Here is a 24,053-nt window from a genome sequence, read left to right on the forward strand (position 1 = left end):
CCTGTCAGATGGTGGCCAACACTACCTTCTCTTTACACCTACTACACTTGAGCAACATCTTAATCCGTTACGGAACAAAATTTGCACAGATCGGCACGAACGGGTGTCTTTTATCAACAAGTTCGAGAGTAGGCGAGTGTTTCCTACAGATGTCATGGGAACGTATGTGAAATGGTTTGCTCAGTGAATGACTCACAGTTGTATGTTATGGGGTGACAAGGGGGGCTGGGGGTTGCACCTAGGCAAACAAACAATAAATTGTTCGGGTTCCCACTTTGCTATTCTCTCGAGTACATTAAGAGCAAGTTTGCAGGGCCTTGCAAGTCAAGTGGAACTAACCGAGGTTGATGTGTGGAACAAAGCAAGCATGGCAAGGGGAGATTGGTGGTTTTGGTGCAAGGGACCAAGGGACCAAGGACACAAAAGTAAGTGTGTGTGTGCGTTGAGGCAGACGCAGCTGTCAATCACCTGCGAACAGACACCTTGCAGCCCCGCGGAGCCACACCTTAAAACAGGCACTACGTCACTCACCGAAACTCCGATCAAAGAAGCGAAACGAGCCCGAAAACGCGATAAGAATACGAAATGTCACACGCACACCGCCTTTCTGCCGCTTTTTAAACGTTTTTATCAATATTTAACTGGCTATTAATATTTAAAAAACGGCTGTGGATGAGGGGCACCTGGTCGGACTTCCGCGTCCGTGACAGGTGGTCAAGGTGGCATCGAAACTACGCATGGACAAAACTTGTTTGGGCATTCGCTTACCGTGTGGTAAAAGTGTCGAGGCGAGGAGCAAAAGCAGCACTTGAACGCAGTCTTGTCCGGCCATGGTCGCTCCGAAATGTTCCTGAGGAGGGGTAAGTGGGGGCACAGCAGGTTCACTTCGCTGGGAAAAGAGACCGGAGAAAAAAAAGGGGGGGGGGGGGGGGAAGTAGTCCTAATCTCGCTTTAAAAAAGTGGCCTCCGGGCTGGAGCGTGTTCAGTTGAATTCCGTAATAGAACACACAGGTAAACGATTCCGCTCTTTTACTCCCGGCGGGTTGACTCACTCTTGTGAGCGTGCCTGCGTGTTGCCGCGCTGCTTGCGCTCCAGCAAATAGTGCCTCTTTTTTCACTCCATCTGAGCGAGCGAAGTGACGTCATCGGGCAGAGGCGGCGTCACAGTCCCGCCCCACTAACCTGCCCAACCTCAAGTCCCTGAAAGAGCGGGCTTGGCTGGACCGGGTTGAGTTTCAATTCACTTAGGTAGGAGTGTTTTGTGTACAACTTGTTGCAATAGCCCAAAGCAGTTTATACCTTTGGAGATGGGAAAAAAAACGTATCTTAAAGAGTATATTTGGTACCCTCGCAAAAGTGAGTCACTCAGTGTATCCAGAAGAAGTATATTTAAAAGAAATACTTTCACGGAGACAATAGCCAATCCATTCAGTGCCACCGGTTCAATGATTGCGCAATGGACGGGATTCGGCAGAGGCTTCTAGCGCCCTCTCGTGTTTTACATCAAATACAAGTCAGAGAACAGTGCAGACTTTACCAACCATTGTTGAGTCAAGGTATGGCATTTAAATTTGAAAAATATTGCTGCACAAACAAACATGTACCATAATGTATATACAGTACACTCAACTGTGATCTCATCTCTAAAGGACTGGGGTCACCATCCTTTTGGAAACAAAGAGCTACTTCTTGGGTATTGATTAATGCAATGGGTGACCAATTTGATGATACAGTAGAGCTAAACATAACTTTAATTATTATCGTGAGAGGAGGGAGTTTACATGTTGTTGGATTCAAATGGATAAAAGACACGGTGTGACGACAGTAACAGTTAGTTTTGTGTGGCGAGTAAAGAGAGATGACTTGCCTTTGTCGGCCGCCTCATACTAAACCACATCTCCACAATTAAGAAAAAGATTCATCCATATGAAGGTAAGCAGTGAAATCGAAAACCGGTACTTTTTGTACTAAACAATGCACTAAACAAATATGAATTGCTTCGGCACACAGGTCGTAATTTAAATTCCAACTGCTAAATTGATTTAGAAAAAATAGATAGTTTTAATCATAGTTAATGTGATCGTTGATGGACTGCATAATTCATTTAACAGTGAATTAATAAATCAAAAGTGAATGATAATATGCCTTCATGGTAGATTTTACCTTAAGGCTAGCGTGATAGCATAAATTGTAAATGATCATTTTAGTTCTTTTTGTGACTGATGCTGTTTTACTGACAATTCGTTAGGCTATGATATTTGGTCTACATCTAAGAAGATTGCTTGACTTTTCTGTTGCTCGGATAAATGGCATTATTGTGAAACTTTGATGCTGAAATGAAAGGTATGTTGTGGCTGTTGTTAGCTAACAGCCTTGCCAATATTTTTGGCCAAATTACTCAAAAGACAACCCAAACAAAAATGTTGTTCTATTTTGCTCTGAATGCAAGAGCACACTAGAGCATGATCACGTTTCGGTCTAATCCTTAAACCCAGGTGTCCTGCAGCCAGCATAATTACATCTCCGGAAGTCGTGCGGTTCAAAACCAGCATTCTTGATCTCGCCTCCATTTCCACCAGTGTCAACATCTTATTTAGGTTATTCGGCAGGGTGCGAATCGTGAAGGTGACGATAACCATCAGAGGTCAGGCAATATAGCGCGCACGCAAGTAAAACAAATTATAGCATATTATGTCCTTTCCTTTACAGAGATTTCATTTTCCCTTAGATGCTTGGCCAAGCAAAGAGAAGCACTGCGAATTTTAAATGCCAACAGAGTTTTCTTGGGCTTTATTATTATCGTTTGAAAGCCACTTTTTGTGTGGAGCACCATTCTGCTCCGTGACGGTGTCCCCATAGGGCAACGACCCCACCTCCTTATAACTGCGATTGATGTGCATACATATTGACTTCAATAAAAGTCGCTCTAATATCTCCAGTTACTCTAATACTCCAAGAGTTGACTTTCCGACAATAAAAACAACTACCAAGCTGCTTTCTTGCTCAGAAATGGACAACAGACCAGCAGAAATGTTCACATTGTTTTCCATGAAAGGAGCCAAGTGAAAGGCAATTACAGAATTTGTCGTGCTAAAAAAGGGCCAACGATGCGATGCCCATTTATAGGTTGCAAAAGCAGTGATTTATTGACATTAAAAAATTTACCAAGGTCATCATGCCTCACCTGTATAACTTTACATAAGAAAAGAGTGTCGGCGAGCTGGCAGCAGACATACCACCCGAGCCAAGCCGTTTGGCAACTCAATTTATGTTAAATTGTTGAACAATTAAATTGTCAATTCAGGACATTTGAGGAAGTACTTCTTTTCACATGACCCATAAAGAAAGTTGTCCTCCAAGACAAGTTTCTCCTATGGGAGACCAAATAAAAAGTCAAATCAAATCAAATCAATAGACAATATATTCCTGTTATTTCTCTGAGCGTTTATACAAGTACAGTAAATGCGGACAAATACAGTTTAAAAGACAATCCCATTGTTTTAATCATATCATTGTCATTTTGTCACAAATTGATTAAAGATGTAAATTATTATTATTATAAGATTTTATTTTTAGGACATACCTTGATGAATTGCTTTAAATTTTTGACTTGACACATTTTACGGTTGGGAGTTCATTAAGTGTTGAAGTCTCACGAGATTTGCTGTTGTGTCGGCTGACGTCATGCATGACGGCGGTTCGAATTCCAAAGGTTTGTGCAACTAGATCACTGTGTTCATTTCTTCTTTCATCCATTGTACATCCCCCACGGCAAAACAACCTCCCCTACTCTTTTTTTTTTCTTTTCTTTCCCACTTCACTCAAAGCTCATCAATTTCTTTTCTGGCCCTCTCGCACCCTTCACTCCCTCCGATCCTTTGCCCTACACGTCGCCAATCATCTTTCTCGTGGCGTTCTTTTCTTTCTTTGTCCGCTCGTCCTTCGCGCCTCTCCTCCATTCAAGCCGTCCCCAGAATCTCCGAGGGCCCCGTGGCGCTGATAATGAGACGCGTAGTGAACAGATACTACTCACACGCTGGCGGTGGATTCATGAGAGTGAGTCTTATGGCGATTATTTACCCACAAACGAGGGGACGCACGTCCTCTGCTCACACTTCCCTCGTCATTACACGAGAGCGCTTCGCCTTTCGCTTTCCCTGTCATTACACTCACGCGATAAGATTCTCTCTCTTTCCTTCCATCTGGCCTACTCGCTCCCCCTCACCCCCTTACGCCCGATGGTAATTATGAAAAAATAGTGCTCAGGGGAGCTGATAATACCTTTAACTTAATTAAAGACATTTATAGGATGTAAAAGACATGTCGCCCGAGGGGGGTTGGTGTGCACCCACACTCACCCAAAACTCTTTCATTTCATCTTTCTCATTCCCTGCCTTTCATGTTGCAAGTTTCACGCAGATTCCCTTTCTTGAGGACAGGAGTTTTTGCAATCATTTCCCAAACACAAGTGGAAAAGGATGTCAACCCCACTGGTAAAACTTTGGGCGTATCGAAGCACTGCTTGGCAACTTATAGGGGACATTAACCCCCAAACTGAAAATTCTGTTGAATTGAATGAAACAAACAACTATAGCGTTCCTAATTTATCTCTGAAAACATTCAGTCAACAAATGAAAAGTGCATTTTGCAGTTCAAGACGTGCCGTGCCCCGAAGCCGTTTACGATCATCTTTCAATCTGTTGGCCTCGACCTCTGCCATGATTTTGTTGCCATTGCCACTGTCGATTTTGCCAATTTGTAGTCTCGGCTGAGCTTCGTCTGGGAGACGAAAGCCAGAGACAACTTCAGCCTTCGCAGACAGCGAGATGCGCTTCTGTTGAGCCCAACTTTTCAGAGCATTATGTGCTCCGCGCCGTGCCTCCGTAAGTACAACAATGTACGAGTCGATCAGTAGTGTTGCTAAACCATGGAGGGGAATCCTGCGCTGTAAATTTCGTTCCTAAGCAAGGTCGCGGCGGCAGTTAGCTCCCACGGTTCTTTGAAAACAAAGGTATTTTCACTATTTTGTGGGGGGGGAAATCGGACTTTGAAATATGATGGGGCTGAAAACCTTGTAAACGGGGTACGTCGAAATGAGGTCAAGTTAAACTGTGCATCGCAGCACACTATTTTCCTCTGAATTACTCATGGACACGTTCCAGCCCTACAGTCATATGTTCTCCGCAGCTCCACTAGTCTAAACCCGCTATTCTGATTCATATTGCATTTGTCGAACACGAATAACAGCTCAGGTTCAGACAACAGGTTAGACGTGATCGGTGGTTCCCTGAGCTCTGGGCAGCTGTGATGTCCTTTTCAGTCGACAGCAAGTAATAAAATGGCCGCCCCGTGAAATTGATGAATACGGCATGATTAGCACAATCATTTGCTGCTTGTTTGCCAGTAGTCATGGTAAATGTCACCTTGCGCAATAGAAATAAAGAGTGACTTGAAATAATCCATAGAGTCCAAAATAGTTCACGGCGAGGTCTGCCTGCGCAACGTATGTGTCATGATTAACAAGCGTGCCAAGCTCACATAAGTAATATCCTCTTAATTTGGATAGTAATATCTTATATCTTCATATCTCGCCGACGATACGGTACAATAGCGCTATATCGCCAAGCACGAGAGAATACTCGAGAAAAAAAAAAAGCAGTACTTGCATTCAACCAGAACACAGTTGACCAAACAGCAAAAAACAATGGTGGAATATACATTATCAATGAGAAACTAATGTGTGTTGTCGTTTTAGGACAATTGCACTGAGCAGCCAGGACAGAGACGTGTACCACTTTCCTCCAAGCCCAAAAGTTGAATGGTTCCTTAAAACCAGTATGGTGTGTGTATAGTTGAGACTATCAGGCTTTCACACACTCTGTTTCCTGTGCTGCCTGTATCCTGTTTGGTGGGAAGACCAAAAGAAAAAAGAAAAAAAAAAGCTAATTTAGTCCACCGATGCTTTTCTTTGCTTCAAACGTGCGATGGCGTTTGTTTTCATCACCGTTCTTCTCCTTCTGTCAGTGTTGGAGCATCCCTACCTTGTCAACGCCACAGGTAGGCAAGCTTTTCCAAGAAATTCCCCCAAATGTTGTGACGTTAACTGTCGGCTGGCGGCTCCCGTTCGGAGAAATTGTGTGCTGGACCTGACGCTGGCTATTTGCAGGCACCTTCGGTACTAACTGGGATGAAATTGTGGTGAGAAGAGAGCAGCAAGCCACCACGTTGGAGTGCATCCTTACGGAAGCGAGGGCCGACGTGCACGTCATCTGGATGGTCAAGTACTTCACTGGGGGCGGCTGGACACTGGTGCTCTCGGCCAGTGAGCATGACGAGTTCTCTGGCGGCGCTTTGAAGCCTTCCATGCGGCTGGCCGACCCCAACTTTCTGCTCACGGGCAATTTCTCGCTGCTCCTTCAAGCTGCCAAGCAGGACGATGGCCTCTACATGTGCTTGATCGAGCAGGAAAGGAAGACGATCAAGCAGAAGGTCATCCTATTAGCCATCCTCACTGGTAGGACAACAAAATGCAATCTTCACTCAGCCTGAACTTCTTACACAAAGTAATGTACTTAACGAGGTCCAAATATAGGGGCAAGGAATTGTAATCTCTTGCCTATCCTCGATATCGACGATATGGCCTTCTGTCACTGCTTCGCAATTATTTTCTGCGACACCCCATTTCAGAAGAAGAAAACATTTCACCCCCTTTCCCCCAACTCTCTGCTGCAACTATAAATACTGTTAGGATATTGGATGGATGGATGATTTGATCAACTTCAATTAGAAAAAAAAAAAAATATATATATATATATATATATATACAGTATATAATAAAAAAGTTAACAATTATAAATAGATCTTAAAAATAGTAGTATTTGTCTAAAACTGTTACAAGAACATTGTGTCCCTATGAACGTTAAAGAAAAGGATAAACAAGAGAGCAATCTGCGGAATAATTTTATTTTGTTCATACTCCCCACGCACACTCTGACAATGAGAGCTCCGCTGCCACCTACTGTAGTGGATGTGCAAGGATACTTAATTGTAGTAAGGAGAAAAAAAAAGTGTCTTTGCTGGTGTCGCTCACGCCAGCACCGCCCCCCACCCCCGATATTGGACCGCAGCTCCCCTATATGAGAAGGGCTGTCTGATAATATGATCTCAGATTTTTTGGGGGGGGCAAAATTTAGCTTTCCAATTTTATTTTTATTTTTTTTTCCCGTAAGATAATAGAAAAGTACATTTGCAGACTCACCGACAACACATCACCACCCCTTAAACATACACACATGTACAGTGGACGCCCATAAATTTGCAGTCCGGCTCCTGCAGATTCACAGATTTTTTTCCTTTTTTTTCATGTAAAGTCCACACAGGAAGGCCAGAGCCAGAACCAGCAAACCGCCATGCCGCCTATTGATTTACCAATGAAAGAAATTTTGATGGATGGTAAATAATAACTGATATATTTTTCATGAAGGCGTTTTTCAATTGGAACAACTCCAATAGCGATCTTGCCTCGCGCCACGGTTTCTCCCTTTGTCCCTGGATAGTGACTTCCCATCTGCGACTCTGCCTCACCATAGACACTTTGCGTTCTGGGCTGTGGTTTAACTTGAGGTGTTTCACAAGGCCTCTTGGGTTGCCACAACTCGGTACTGTTTTTCCACAAACTGCATCGTGACTGTTTGGGACGCAAATCACTCCACATTGATGACTCCTCCTGGCTTAACATGCACATCACGCACCCAAGCGGAATAAAGAGCATTTGCCACCAACCGCGTAATACTTAGACAAGATTGCCGTCATTTAGTGAGCTTTCACTGTGTTCCTGTTAAACTGTACGTTACCACTCAACTGACTGCTGTATCTATCAGTGTTTTGATTTGGGAATCGGTTTCGCAGATCAGCGGTATCGATCTTTCAACCCACACATTACTTTCCAGAGTCTATAGCTCAATTTGCTACGACGTGAGAAAGTTGCAACTCAAGTCTTAAGCAACTCGGAAAAAGAACCTTTCTGATTTCTTCTGTCTAGTCTTCCACATTCCCCCATCGCCTGTCCCTCAGAACAGCACCTTACGTCTGATAGCCAAGGTCACTCCGGGGACTTGTGAATGGATCTCCTGGGAATCACCGGATGGCACCTCCTTAAAGACCGTGCTGAAGCGCAACGCCGGATTCGTGGCCAAAGTTCCCCAGCTAACATACGACGACGCCGGCTCCTACAAGTGTGCAGTTCACACCTGTTGGAGCGACACCGTGTTCACGTTTGCCGTGAACGTCGCTGTTGACGGTGAGGAAAGAAGCCAAACATGACGGCGGTGATGATGAGCGAGCCCAAAAGCCCATCAGCGGCATTATTTATTAAAGCTTGCTCTGACTATACTGCTCTTCGGTGTATTTATTTTATGGAGTAATTCCACAATTCCAAACACTGCTGTAGATCTACGTACAAAAGTCTACCACGCCAGTGGGTATAACACTCACTTTTGTATGTATTATTTATTATTTGGTTAACACCCTGCCGCTTTTTTTCCTCGGCAGCTGTCAGCGTGGCCTCCTTCACCAGGGTGCAGCATGGTGAGTGACGCCCGCAGGAAGTCTTGAGTCAGCATTTGTCTAATCAGACAGAGCAGAACGCAACAAGACATAATCCCTATTGTTGCGGCGATGTTTTGCCCCATCTGCACTCCCATCTGTGCTTCATCTTCCAGTGGAACCTCGAAGGCTGAACACAGTCTGGTAGAGAACCTTGCCCCAGTGCTGATTGTTTGGATTTTGAATACAGTGGAATCTCGATTTAATGGCCTACCGGAAATTGCCGGGAGGGGCTCATCCGTTACACCCGAATGTCCATTAAATTGAAGTACTCCGTATTTTCCGCACTAAAAGGCGCACTGGGTTATTAGCCGCACGTTCAATGAATGGGCTATTTTGAATTTTTTTTCATATTATTGCACTGGACTATCAGGCGCCATCTACTATGCATCCACTAGATAGAGCTACAGCCCTTCGTTTGACTCGAGAGGCGTTCATGACCGCCTCCAAAAAACGTAAATTAACGATTACTTCAATGAAACTACAAAAATTGAAAATAGAGTAATGCATCAAAACATCCATCCATCCATCCATTTTCCGAACCGCCTGATCCTCACTAGGGTCGCGGGGGGTGCAGGAGCCTATCCCAGCTGTCTTCGGGCAGTAGGCGGGGGACACCCTGAATCGGTTGCCAGCCAATCGCAGGGCACACAGAGACGAACAACCATCCACGCTCACATTCACACCTAGGGACAATTTAGAGCGTTCAAACAGCCTGCCATGCATGTTTTTGGAATGTGGGAGGAAACCGGAGTACCCGGAGAAAACCCACGCAGGCCCGGGGAGAACATGCAAACTCCACACAGGGAGGCCGGAGCTGGAATTGAACCCGGTACCTCTGCACTGTGAAGTCGACGTGCTAACCACTGGACTACCGGGCCGCCCTTGCATCAAAACAGAAAATCATAAAATAAATTCTGTAGGGGGGCTATAGAATTTATTTTGTGATTTCTTCACTTGATTTTCTGTTTTGATGCATTATTTTCCATTTTCGTAGTTTCAATGAAGGAATCTTTAATTACGTTTTTCGAGGCGGTCATGAACGTCTCTCGAGTCGAAGGAAGAAGAGAATGCGCGGAGATGTACACACATACCTATTTGTTGAGACTGAAAAACATTCACATGTTTTTTTTTTTGTTTGTTTTACTGTTATCCTGTTTAGACGTTCTTTGACGGTTCTCTTTGCTTGTCAACCTCCTAAGTTTCAGACTTCTTGGGGTTCAACTTGGGTCCACGTGATTAGAATGGAAGCCAGCATTTTTATCACCTGTCTTTTAAAGCTTTTAACTCCTGCCAGTTATATTTTAAAAAAAAAGGCAAAAGATAGAAAGAACAATGCAAAAACATTCTTATCTCATCACATGTATCAACAATGCTATTCTAACCCCTGCAGGCCCAACTATCTTCACCGCCACTCAAGCGAGGACATCCATCCCCCTGACCTGTCCCACTGTGCTAGGGGACTGCGTCTTCCTGTACTGGCAATCCTCCAGTTTGAGCAAAAACAAGCTGGTGTACCACTACGATCACTGGAGGGGCAATACGCCCAGCATGGAAAGCGCCAAGCTCCAGCTGGCCGGCTCACCCTTCGACGCAGATGCTGGAAACTTCTCCTTCTTGTACACGCCGGGCTTCAAAGACAGCGGCCTTTACGTCTGCGACGTGCTCGTCAACGACCATATCTTCAGCCAGAGGACGCTGCTGAGCGTGTTAAAAGGTCAGTGTCAAGAGTTAGGTCGGGAGCGGAAAAAAATAAAATCCCCAACAATTACATTACACATCTTGAGGGCATGTCTATCATGAGTCAAACCACAAAAAGTTGCCATGCCCGACAATGTACAGCAGATCTGCAATTTTGGTTTCGACTGTTTATGTTTGGGTCCTTTTTGTCCAATTCCTCCCAAATTTAAACACCACGTCAGTCTTCATGTCAATTATGAGTGAGCCCACAAAAAAAGGTCTCAAGATCCCGTGCCTGAAAATACACAGCAAATCTGCCATTTTGGTTGAAACCATCCACAGTGGGGTCATTTTCAGGGCGTGTCCTTGAGGTTTTGTACGATTGCTACCAAATCGGACCCACGCCAACATTGAATTTGGTATTTATGGCCGTCATCAGTTGACCCACAAAACGTCTCAACAAACACGTCGATTGCAACTCCCAAAAGGGCCGATTTCCTCTGCAATTTCGTGTGGGTCCCTCAGATCTTTTTGGTGCGCGTCTACCCAATTTCATGTCAAATGGTAAAACTGGTCTCAGCGGCTGATTTTTCACAATTTCCTCGAGTGCTGCTGACTGACTTTCCAGAGATCCACATCAGATGATGAAACCAAAAAAACTTTTAGTATTGAGCGATTTAACATTGCCTGTAGCTCACTGGCGAGCACATCTACCTCACAGTTCTGAGGCCACTGATTTAAATCCAAGCTCCTGCCTTGCTATGTGGACGATGTTCTCCTTGTCTCCCTGGAGGTGTTCATTTTACCCACCAAACCGATATAAATCAGCTCCACTACCCTTAATAAATGAACTTGAATGAACCCAAGTAAATTACGTTTGACCCGATCCTCGTCATTTAGTTCAATCAAACATCATAAATTATGTTGACCGAACCCAAGTACGTTAAGATCCACCAATCCCATTGCTTAATGCTTAAAGCAAATCATTTAATGATATGGAATATTTTTTTCATCCTTTTTTTGCGAGTTCATTAAAATACATTCAAATTATACAATATATGTTCGTTGAACACATTTTAACACTTCCATGCACCCTGTAACCTGATAACATGATAAGGTGTCCACTGCACTACCCGCTGTCCCTGAAAGGTTTAATCATGCATGACCAATACACACAAATCCAAAGAAAGCAAAAATAATACCGATGGTATTATTTTGGCGTGATCGGGGTGCCGTGAATTTCACCAGGCTACTACAGTCAGCTCCACTGGTCTGATCGGCATCATTCAATCAAAAGCTAAGATGATTTATGGATGCAGTGATGGGGCGAAGGTCCAAACCCACCCTGGGTTGAGGTCCAATGAGCGCGAAGGCCGCATCTCATGACTCATTTCCGCACTCCACTGGGAAGGATGGCCAAAATGATAGCTCGTGTGTGTTCATTATGTTTCAAGCAGCCCCATATCATCGTTTCTTTTTTTTTTTTTTTCCTCTGTTGTTTGCTACTTGTCTCAGTCTTGTTCAGTGGAATGGGCTGACATTTTGGAAGAAAAAGCGCCTCATTACATCCCCGCTGAGAGCTAGATGAGAGGATTTAGTCAGCTTTAGAGGCGGTCATCTAACTTCATATGCGATATGTCAAGTACTTGTTATCCTCCCAAAACGTTGATATTTTCACCCCCCCCCCCCCCACCCACCGCAAAAAGAAAAAAACAACATGTCAAGATTCAGCAAAGCATCCATTTTGTATTGCGCTTGTCCACATTGAGGTCACGGGTGAATTGAAGCCTGTCCAAGCGGACCAAAAAGTGGGCTAACGAGCAACATCCACAGCTGATAAAAGTACCGGTACTCACACTGTGCACTTATTAAGTACAAGTCGAGAGACTTGGGTTGGAAAAAAAAAGACTTGATTGTACTCTAAAGTATTGGTCTTTTATGAACATTTTGTGACATTCTCAGTGTTTTTTCAGTCAGTGTTTCGATGTGGCTCATGCTTTATGACTGTCAGGTCATAGCTGTGCATTACCAACGGTAACAGCTGGAATTTCTTGACCTCTCCTTTTGAGTCGGAGGGTGTTTCCAAACATCAGTAGTGTTTCCTGTTACATGTCAGCATTAAGCTAGCAGACTTGAAGGGAAACATGTTTGTTTTAGACCAGTGGTGGGCAAACTACGACCCGCGGGCCGAATCCGGCCCGTTGGTCTTTTTAATCTGGCCCGCCGAAGGTTGGTCCACAATTAAGGTTCGATGTGAATGATTGCATTCATTTCAATTGGACTTGTAATGACAGGCATTTCACCGCCAGGTGGCGCATTGACTTGAAGTTGCAGAACACGGGGGGGCGGGGCAATCTTTTTGACCACCTAGTACCTCTGTATCGCTCTACTTCTACTGGTCTGATCACAACCCATCTGCAGCGATGCACAGGCTAAAATAGCTCATCAACAACACTTTTGTCATTTAAAAAAGTATATTAATACCGTACTTTCATGCTTTTGTTCTGTTGATGTTTGATATGGACTGTCAACAAATGCAATTTTTTAAAATTACCATAGCTCGTGCTGACCTGGCCCTTCTGTCAAATTTTAAAAGTCAATGCGGCCCCCGAGCCAAAAAGTTTGCCCACTCCTGTTTTAGACTCACAATGTGAAGTTCCCTTTGATACACTGTACGGTATCTGCAGTCCAACGCAGCGAGCAAAAGTAAAGTCAGAGTACAGATCCCGGTGAAATCTGTCTCGGTGGACGAACAAAGTATTTATACTTGGTTCCATCCCTATCGTCGACAACAATACATTTCAACAGCTCAGACAAGAGCAGCGCACTGCGTGGTATCAAAATGAGTTTGAAGCCATTTGTTGTTGTTTTTTTCAGGCCAAATTATTATTGCCGCTTGAAGCGACCGCACTCCTCTGCTGGGCTGCAGTTGAGAAGCGGTTGCCCGGCAACATCATTGTCATTCTGGCACAGCTGCCGCGCCTGCTCGGAGTGAGTGAGTGCTCGGAATAAAACTGAATTATAAGCAGAAGTTGTGCTTTCTCATTCGCTCGGAACACTCTCTCGTGAAAAGCACAAGTGCTATATGATAAGCTTGTTTTTGGCAGAGACCCCAAATGAGCTGTTTTCCCCTTGCTCCAATTTGGGAGTTTTCGCTAGGCCAGACACAAGCCGCTTGCTAATTATCACACAGAAATAAAATTGAACCCCCCAAAAATCCCAGCGCTCATACTCTCCTTTGAAAGGAAGTTTAATATGAATATAATGGTAAGTGTTGAATTCTTCTGTAGATTCAAAAAAATATGCACTGCAGGAGGTGTTTGTAAAGGCGACTGAAGTGTGTTGCAGCGAGATTTGGTCGACAGGATTTGCACAGCCGGTCAGTAGCATGAACTGAAAGGAGTGAGAAAAAAAGTGATGGTTCAACACGAGGCACACAAGAGTTGCGATGCATCACTCCAGAGGTTGCGATGATTGCTCAAGCGAGCCGAGGTACAGCTGAGTCCATTGCCATCATTTTTCAGTGTGAGTTTCCCGCACTTGGCTATACAATGGCAAGCACCACCGGTGAATTTTATCAATTATAAATAGCGACTTTTCTTTCCCCCTGAAAAATACAAGATGAATTTCATGAAATTGTTAATTTGTTTTTTTCCATTAAAAAAAAAATCTTGTAAAACTTACTTTTTCCTGAAAAAATACAAAAGTAAAAATTACAATGTAAACTGGACTTACTTGTTAGATAACTACTTTTTAGTAATATGACTTGAAAGCACAATTACATTTCTACCATTTGCCCCCTTTGTTTAATTTATCTTCGTAATATGACCACCTTTTTGTTGAAAAAAAATGTGCTTCTTTTTTTTTCTGGGAAAAAAAGCATACCTACTTTGTGGGGGGGGGGAAGGCAAATTTTAGTCCTTTTTTTAAATGAAATTTAGTGCATTCTTGTAAGGTCACTACTTTTTTGTCAACCGGAAAGGACTTTGTCGTTAATTTATGACTCTTTACAGAGAGACAGAGAGAGGGTGGTGGGGCGAGAGCTGTTTTTTTTTTAACTTAATTTGTGCTCCCTGCCCTGAAAAGAAAGTGTGCGTGTGTGTGTGTGTGATATATATGTGTGTGTGTGTGTGTGTGTGTGTGTGTATATATATATATATATACACACACACACACACACACACGTATTTTTTTTCTATGAAAAAAATACTACTCTTTTTCTTAAAAATAAATAAATAAATAAGTAAATAAATAAATAATAATTCTCATTGTAGAATTTTGGTTGTTGTGGCCCCAATCTGTTGATTTTCCATGAATGGGCCTTATTTCACGCTGTACAACACCCACACCGACACAATAGCATCCCTTCACAGGCAGAAAAAGCCAAGATATGCGTCCCTGTGATGGTGGCCTTGGAAGAGTTTACTAATCACACTCCCCGGCGACATCCATCACACCTGCCCAGACATGACGAGCCGATCAGTCACTGTCACACATGTGCAGCCCCTACACACACACACACACACATTTATGAGCGCCCACACGGCAATCATGTGACGCATATATTTTTACCCCACCTCATTATGAGTATCATTATGTGTGATTATACCCGCCGGCCTCCCACGAAGGCTGTAGGTGGCCCACGCTGATCACACTAATCAACGCTGAAATGTGTGTGTTTTTATGTGACACAATGGAGGGGGTCGGCGGAGCCTGATTACACCCAGATGGATTCTCATTTCGCTTTGATGAGACACTAAGCATCAGTCACCGTCAAGTGGGGCATTAGCAGCAAATCACTTTAATGAATATATATTATTGTGACCTCTCCGTAGATGGTACTCTGTGGTGTTTTTTTTTTTTTTTTGTTCTCTCACGTGGCCATCCACTTTAGCCCATCACTCCTGATCCGTCCTTGGCCTTTTCTGCAATCAGGCCAGCCATTAAGTCACCTTCTCATCCCGCCTGGCTCCTTTGTCTTCCCTCCTCTTCTGACATTCTCGCCGACTCATCTCGTCTTCTGATTTCGATTCCATTCGGTCACCGTTTTTGCGCTGCCATGTAAAACAAATAACGGTGGAGCCTTGAGATACGAGTGACCCGACTCGCAAGGTTTAACTTGGGAGCGCTTTGTGGTAGCAGGTGACCTTACTCACTTCACAGCAAGGAGCAGTTTGGAAGATCATTGCTAAATATGCTTCCCAAAAAGGCTTCAAGCTATTTAATTCGACTCCCTATTGAATAGTCAATGACTGGTCAAAATAGTCAAACTAAACATGAATAAAAAATAATGACATATTGTGCATTTAAAAACAACAACGTAGCCACAGCAAACTTAGTGCTAACATATTGGCACCCAAGCTAACGATTAGCATCTATGTGGCAGTGTGGTTACCATTTAAGCAATGTCAAACACAAATGTTGGCGTAACACACGAAGACAGACAAAATAACAGTCACGGGTATCTATTCTTTATCCGCTGCAAAGAAGAATTTATCTTCCTGTTGTGCCGAAACCACCATACTGCCCTCTGTTTAATTCCTTGTCGTCTTTTTGCCTTCGCGCTTTCCGCCTCTCCTGGTTCCGCAGTGATGGCCTGGCGTTTGGGATCCAAGCTGCAGCTGGAGTGCTGGGTCAGCGAAATTTCCCAAGTCCGAGAGGCATGGTGGGAATATCAAAACAAGCGTTGTCCGCCGGCGATGACGACAAGATATCCCGGCAGTGTCGTCGCCACTCTGCTGTTACCCGTCACCTTGGACACGGCCGGCAACTACACGTGCACCTTACGACTCAAAAATGGCCAAACCATCAGCGCCATCCACACCGTCAAGCAGCAAGGTAATACAAACATTGTTTTTTCATTTGGTTTCATTTTGTCTAAAAGGTTACCCTTCAAGTTAACACTTTAGCTACCCGCTAAATCGATCCAAAGAGCACATTCACAAAACAAATCAGCAGGTTTAAGTTCCACGGAAGCCAGATCAACAAGGAATCGTGAAACATTTAACACTTTTTCGTGATTTGTAAACTTCAATCGAGTTGGACTGTTCCACCCTGTATAGATAAGACAAATCAATAGAAATAACCACCATGGGAATAATTCGGACTCGATTTTGACGGTGATTCCGATATTTAGCAGAATAACTTTCCAATTCCAAAATCACAATTAATTGGCTCATATTTTTTTTAAACTTATATAATGGATGAAATAATTTCTTTTTTTGGTCCGTTAACGCTCACAACATTAACGATATGAATTACCGGCAGAACATTTGCCTGTTTAATAATACTTTGTCCTTTAGTACTTGTTGAACTTTACATCAGAGAGAAAGGAAAATGCAAAAATTGCCCAATCGTACTGTGTTCATGTTTTTTAAAAAATGGCCCAAAAAATGACCCATTTGAATTTTTCTGATTTTAAAAGAGCTAATAGCCAATTAATCAGCCAGACACATGTTGACAGTATGCTTCACCCAAAAAGGGTTTTGCTCGAAATTCCTTCCAAAAAAATAAAAAATAAAGTCCATTCTTCCTCGGCCAATGTGCCACTCGTTTACAAAGTTTGAAGGAAATCTCTCGCACGCCAATCAAAGCAGAGCCTCTCGCCTCTCTGCTAATGTGACCCATTTTTTGTGTGAAAAGCTTCAATATTCCCAAGGCTTCACGTCCGTTTTTATGAGACATAAAGGTCAACGTTTTCCCCCATCGCACTGACTGAGCTGATATGCCGATATAAGGAGACAGAACCCCGGGACATATCCTCCAACAATAACTAAATAATTCAGGCTTATTGTGTCGGTGGTTGAGAACAGGAGGATGTGACAGCGAAATGGATCACCCCCCCCCCCCCCCCGCTCCCCCCACCGCGGTTGAGATAAGTCCGATGCATCACTTGCACCGCGGCACCCATGGCTCATCATTATGCATCCTGCCACCACAGCAGCTATGGGAGGAATGGACACTCGCAGCGTGGGGATGAAGACCAGGGAGCCATTCTTTTCGAAGGGGAGGCATTCAGAGATGGCAGGCGGGATAATGGTCAGATTTTTATGGCCTTTATGGAAAGGCAACACGTTTTTTTTGTTTTTTTATTACACCCACCAAGGAGATTTTTGTTTGTTTCTTTGTTGCCAAAGCTGCTTGGAGATAAAATAATTCTACACGCCCGTGTTCATTGTGCTCAACATTTCAAAACTTTTCCCACATCACTTACAACTTGAACAAGTGAAACACATTTTGTGCATATTTTCAAGAAAAGAAGTCGAATACGCAACCTTCCTCTTATAAATTCCAAAGTAACAAGTAACAGGAGAATTCACTCGAAATGGGAGGCAATCAACACACATCTGCCACCATTTAAAGCGCCCCTGATTAACCCCAATCAAAGTTCAGATGTTTTAGCGGGCTTTTCTGTTCACCTGTTCATAATTCGCTCCACCCTGACTAAGATCACAGTTTCTGCTGCAGAAAAACAGCCCAGAGTCATGTTGCCACACTGTGCAGTTGAGTTTTGGAAAGTTGGCCAATCTGTTCAACCTTGGTTTCATGGGACCGTCCATTATCGTCACAAAAGGTCGCGGGGGGGGGGCGGTGCTGGGGCCTATGCCAGCTGTCTTCGGGCAGTAGGCGGGGGACACCCTGAACTGGTCGGCAGCCAATCGCAGGGCACGCTTAGACAATGTGGTAGTACCCGGAGAAAACCCACGCGGGCACGGGGGAGAAAGTGCAAACTCCACACGGGAAAGCTGGAGCCGGAATCAAACCCTGCACCTCCGCCCTGTGAGGCTGACGTGCTAACCGGTCGCCCACCCTTCATGGGACCATTTAGGGAAAATAAATCAATCAAATACATCACAGCCACCAGAGATGCTGAATATAAAATGGCTTTGAAAACGTATTGAAGGAGGTTGCTTATAATCTAAACATTACAGTGTATGTATCAAATACCCGATGAGGTTTTAAAAATTGGGGATTTTTCATTACGGCTTAGTTTTTAATTTGCTTTTGACTTTAGTTTTTTTACATTCAGTTAGATTTAATTCATTTTCATTTGATTTTTTTAAGAAAGATTAATTTTAGTTTAATTTCTATTAGTTTTACTTCTTTTTTTGTTTTGCTATTGGGAATATTGTTCAAGTGCAAGATTAAAAAAAAATGTTTAAACGGTCACTAAGTGTATTCCCAAATGACCGACCTTCCTTCTTCTCTATGGGCATACAGCAATATAAAAATAAAAATAAAAACCTTGGACATGAACCTTGGAAGCCCTTTAGCGATATTAATTGACAAAGATGAAAACAAAGGATATTTTCACAATAACGATAGTTTTCGGTCATTTATTTTGAAAGCATTTTCATTTTTCTTCGATTTCAAGATCAAAAATATTTTGTCCGTTTCACTTTTTGGGTGAATTTCCTCGAAGGGTGTTGCAATTTCTGCTCCAAATCAAACAATGCAATGCTGCAGAAACAAGAATTTCTTCCCCCGGCTGTTGTTTTTCATCCATGTGCATAAATTTCCCTCAGAAGCCATACAATATAAGATCGCAGGAAGTAGAACTTCTTTGGTGTGCCGCCCACCTCAGCGCCCCCAAGCATCACCCCCCGCCCCCCAACACCACCATCCCGCTGTCTCCTCATTTAAGAAGGAAGCAGTGCAATCAAGTGCCAGTGGAGGTAAAGAAAAGGTGAGAAGATGAGGGCGCAAAGCGAGAGAGACAGAAGCCTTGATGCCTGGCTTCACTTTGCACTCGCTTACCTTAATTTGCGTGTTCAATCTGGCACGGGCGAACAGCGCGGGTAACCGCCGCCTTCCATGAGCAACACATCCTTGCCAATCGATTAAAGTTCATGGGGCACAGGTGGTGATTGGTTGTGCTGGGGGGGGGGGGGGGGGGGGTGCTTTCTCTTTACAAACAAAATTTGTCACAAGCGCTTGACTGAGCCGCACTGACCTGCTGCATAAATTGTAGCATAATTATATACAAGTCAATGGTGCCTTTTTTGTCTTTTTTTTTAATTCAGGAAATAGCACTCTAGAATAGTGGATTTCATAAAAAACACTGAGTGATAATATAAATAGTCATACCTCGGTGTTCGACCATAATCCGTTCCAGAAGGCTGTTCGAAAACCGAAACCACACTCTTTTTAAAAAAAGAAAAAATCTTTATTGAACACGTCTGCTCACGATGGAACGCTACACGAGGAAGCATCACTTCTTCGTCTACCCGAGGAAGCGTCACTTCCTCGTGTAAGGAAGGCGAGAGGAGTTAAGTGGCGCATTCAAGTGCACTCAGTTTGGTCGAGAACCGATTTTTGGTCGTAATCTGAGGCATAAAAAACTCGAAATTTTTGGTCGAAAACCGATTGGGTCGAGAACAGAGACATTCGAAAAACGAGGTTTGACTGTAGAATGAAAAGTAACTGAAAGTTTCAGTTGTGTTCGTTTTTTTGCAGCTACCACTGGTGTCATGCAGTCACAAAACGGAGAAAACTATTACAAGTGATTCTTTATTTGCACAGGATAAAGAATACATGCCTGGGAGTTTAGTTATGCCTCTTGTGTAAGTGTTTCTGCACTGTTTGCATTCAAATATCCGTGGCCTTAAGCATTATAACGTCGCCGCATCGATGCTGCTTATTAGCCCATTGATGGCGTTTCCAAGTATTAGCGTTAAGCTAAGGCACTTTAAGGCAAAGTCATGTGGTTGTTTTAAACACACAATATGTAATTTATGTGCACAATTTAAAAATCTTCAATGAAGCTATTGTGCATGTTTTTGAAATGGTGGCAATAGCCACACGCAAGCTCCGCACGGGAGGCCAGAGCCGGGATTCAAACACATTCGAACCTCAGAACAGTGAAGCAGACATGCTAACTTCCCACGTGGTCCTCTATCAAGCTTTTTCTGTGCAATGCAGGCCTGTGTTCTTCCAAAGCCATGTCATGGCCATTATGCAAATGAACTTAATGGGCCACACACTGCACTCAGTGCATGTGTGTGTTTTTGTGTATAGTGCAATACAATTAAAGAATATATGCCTTTGAGTTATTATAATAATAATAATAATAATAGATTTTATTTATAAGCGCCTTTCAAGACACCCAAGGACACTGTACAATAACAAAAAACACAAAACAATACGGGTTGAGCAGCGGCAGCCAAAACGCGCCAGCGTTCACTCAACCCGAAAGTCATAAAGAAACAAGGGAGGGAGAGGGGGAGAAAAAAAAAACCACGCTCGAACTACCCTCATTTGAGGATAATTTGAGTGAGGCAAAAAACTCCTGCACAAGCATATGACAGTTACAACAGGTCACAAGACAAACAATGAAGATTATTGTTGTCTGTCCGCATGTGCTTATGCACCGTTTGTGTTCAGATATCCGTTGCTTGAAGAGCAAAAGACTGTGATCACCGATGCTAATCGCCAGCCAGTCGATGGCGTTTCCAATGTTGTCTTAGCATTAAGCTAGTGAGTCATTCCCTCGGGCAAAGTTGTTTGGTTGGGTGTCATTCCCTTTGTTGGCCGGCTTGAAGCATCATTTTTGAAGACTTTAGCAGAGAGTAAACTAACGCTTAATGTGAAGTGAGTATTTCTTTATTTCATGACTTCTCACTATTGCTCAACTGCAATTAAAGGCGGCGTTGCTAAAGTTTGCCATGATGTCTACTCTTTAATAGTGTTGATATTTTTTGTGACATCACCAAGAGAGTGAGAGAGAGAATGTGTGTGGGTTTGTGTGTGTGTGTGTGTGTGTGTGTGTGAGACAGATTGATGCCAAACAGCGCCTTCATCCTCCAATGCGCCCACTGTACGTGTTAGTGACAGCTGCATGATGAAAATACATGTAACATGCCTGGAGGGCGGGTGGGGACGTGGCGTCTTTTATATCGAGTTCAACTGTGGCCCCGACCCGCCGCCTTTGCGATTCGCAGAGCAACAACTTGTCAACTCCAAGAAATTGAAGTTTGTCTCTCATTTTTCACTCTCTCTGGCAGAGAGCGCCGTGGCGCCCTCGTCGCACTCTTCTTCCCCCCACCTCCTCCTCCTGGCTTTATTACTTCTGGTCCCCCTGGTTGCCGCCACCGTGGCGGTGTTGCTACGGCAACAGAAACGCATCTCCCGTCGAGGTGAGGCTATGGCTCTGACGGATGCGGCCCAGAGCATCCTCTGGGGTTGCTGTAATGAATCTGACCCTATCTCCTCCTATATGGGTGTGTGCGTGTGCGCCCAGGTATTGAGCAGTCGCCGTCTGTCCACTCGGGCGAGACGGAGAACATCTACGAGAACCCAGAAGATGTCAGACAGGTGCTAAAACGTGGCCATTTCCCCTCCTGATGTATCATCCGGGGGATTTTTTCGGGGGCCCGTCTCAATAGTTTTTTTTGGGCGGGGGGGGGGGGGGGGGGTTGTTTCTCCTCTTTTCCTACTTCCTACTTCCCAGCCTTCCTCTCTTGTTGCTCATTAAAGCTTGTTCTGCTCTCCTTCCCAACAGGCTCTTACGCAGGGATTGGTCTATATGGTGAGTTATGGTGCAACACACACACACACACACACACACACAGGGAAAGCTTTTGTGTGTGACAACTTGTAATAAAGCGAATTGTAAAAAAAAAAAAATCTTTTTTACATGTTGTACTTTATTTATTTATTTTTTTAATGTCGGCATCTTTCACCCTTGTATTTTTGCCCTCCAGGATTTAAAACCAAGACAAGATGATGTCTACAAGGAACTGGAGCGCTAAGCAAAAAGAAGCATTGTATCACCTGTGTGTGTGTGTGTGTGTGTGTGTGTGTGTGTGTGTGTGTGTGTGTGTGTGTGTGTGTGTGTGTGTGTGTGTGTGTGTGTGTGTGTGTGTGTGTGTGTGTGTGTGTGTGTGTGTGTGTGTGTGTGTGTGTGTGTGTGTGTGTGTGTGTGTTTGCTAGCATGTCATACGTGTGTTTGCGGAGTCTCGCTGGCATTCTCCTCACACAGTCTGCACATCACGCTGACACTGTGGCACAATATGGCATCACGCGCTGACAGGCAACGCTCCACCGCCCGCGTTGTTGTTTGTGTTGCGTGGGCTGTCTCTACGAGTGTGCGTGTCGAAAGGCAAATAACACTTTTTATTTTTTTATTATGATTTTTTTTTTTCAGTGAGTTGGCCTTTGTGCCCCCTTTTCGGTGCCAGAACTGATCAGCTCCATGCACGTGCCACCCTCATGCTGCTGTCCAATCTGCTCGCCTGTGTGCAGCAGCGGGGGGGGGGCTTTTATGAGGAGCAGTTACTGGATTTTATAATAGACTTGAATAGAAATGGCATTCAAGTGTGTAAATGTTCTCAAGAGCTATGCTGATTTGTTCGTATGCCATTATGGGGTTAGCAGTGATGAAAGAGGCTTTTATTTTGGCAAAGAGGTACTCGATGTTAAAGGAGACTTCTTGTGCATTTTCCTCCCCATAATGTTAAGCCATTCTTGTCTTTTAACGTTTCCATGACATGAAATTATCTTGCGTTGCTAAAAGCCAGTCATACAACAATAGCATGAAGGTCGAGGAAGAAACGGGTTGTTACAGATTTTGAAAAGTACTGTACAACTTTTTACTGCGTTTTAAATCAGAGGTGCGGGTAAACTTTTCTTGACATTTTTTTTTTTTACACTGATTCAGAATCTGTCCTCAATTTCTCTCTCTATAACAATAATAATGATAATATAATCATGATAATATACTGTAATAGGGCGGCCCGGTAGTCGAGTGGTTAGCACGTCGGCTTCACAGTGCAGAGGTACCGGGTTCGATTCCAGCTCCGGCCTCCCTGTGTGGAGTTTGCATGTTCTCCCCGGGCCTGCGTGGGTTTTCTCCGGGTGCTCCGGTTTCCTCCCACATTCCATAAAAACATGCATGTCAGGCTGATTGGACGCTCGAGATTGTCCCTAGGTGTGAGTGTGGGCGTGGATGGTTGTTCGTCTCTGTGTGCCCTGCGATTGGCTGGCAACTGATTCAGGGTGTCCCCCGCCTACTGCCCGGAGATGGCTGGGATAGGCTCCAGCACCCCCCGCGACCCTAGTGAGGATCAAGCGGTTCGGAAAATGGATGGATGGATACTGTAATATGTACTGTAGTCATATATTTAGTGCCACCGCAATGTGTGATACTTTTATTATGATTATTATTATTATTAATTATAATTATTTTATCATTTTATGTACTGGGCTACAGACGGGAATTAGCTTTCTGATAAATCTGGTGCAAGGATCTTCTCTGTTTCACCAATTTGATTAACGTACGTACATATTGTCCATAAAACCTAACAAAACAAATGTGAATGTCATAATTCATCAAAATCCTAAACAGATCGCTGAAACGCATTTTTACAAATATTTTTGTGGGGCGGGGGGGGGGTGTCAATGAAGCCTCGAAATTGGGGCAATGTATTTGTGTAGTTCGATATGTTTTCTTATTTCTAATGATGTGACTTGGCCGTGGAAAGGTGTTTTTGTATGTTATTTACATTGTAGTTTATGATAGCCTCTTGTAGGTGATTGCGTAGTGCCGCCGGCTTTCGATTCGAGCTCGCTTTTTCCAGCGAAAGTTGTGATGAAGGACGATTTGCCTGCTTTTAAGGGCTCTCGTTTGTGTTTGTTATCGTCTCTTTCGTGCTATAGCTCTTACGGTGTGTCCACAATGGAAACAATGCATGTGTAAAGAATAAAAACCAACTGTGGAACATTCGTACGCTTTACCCTTGTCCTACTGGGTTTGCTACAAACCACTCAAA

General features: G+C 43.8%; 2 protein-coding genes across 5 annotated transcripts in view; one reads left to right on the plus strand and one right to left on the minus strand.

The window, feature by feature from the left end:
• The window catches only part of LOC147204229 (nectin-2), a 103,774-nt gene extending 102,667 nt beyond the window's left edge, over positions 1 to 1,107 (minus strand). For all 3 annotated transcript variants that reach the window (XM_086112838.1, XM_086112837.1, XM_086112836.1), the window contains exon 1: positions 769 to 1,107. In XM_086112838.1, coding sequence (XP_085968964.1) covers positions 769 to 832 — 64 coding nt within the window. In that variant the 5' untranslated portion in view covers positions 833 to 1,107. The remainder of the gene's footprint in view (positions 1 to 768) is intronic.
• On the plus strand, positions 348 to 24,007 carry g6fl (g6f-like). Of its 2 annotated transcripts, XM_086112835.1 has the most exons (11): positions 348 to 429; positions 6,025 to 6,057; positions 6,167 to 6,514; positions 8,042 to 8,299; positions 8,551 to 8,586; positions 9,998 to 10,321; positions 15,874 to 16,122; positions 21,288 to 21,419; positions 21,524 to 21,597; positions 21,785 to 21,811; positions 21,987 to 24,007. In XM_086112835.1, the coding sequence occupies exons 1-11, from the start codon at positions 348 to 350 to the stop codon at positions 22,032 to 22,034; spliced, it is 1,611 nt and encodes a 536-aa protein (XP_085968961.1). In that variant the 3' UTR covers positions 22,035 to 24,007. The 2 variants fall into 2 exon arrangements, with proteins under 2 accessions (XP_085968961.1, XP_085968960.1); XM_086112834.1 differs by lacking the exon at positions 348 to 429 and having other exon boundaries at positions 5,920 to 6,057.
• Positions 24,008 to 24,053: the final 46 nt, after the last annotated feature.

Source organism: Hippocampus guttulatus, chromosome 6 (assembly GCF_054856545.1).
Source record: "Hippocampus guttulatus isolate MCC_2025c chromosome 6, RoL_Hgut_1.0, whole genome shotgun sequence".
NCBI lineage: Eukaryota > Metazoa > Chordata > Actinopteri > Syngnathiformes > Syngnathidae > Hippocampus > Hippocampus guttulatus.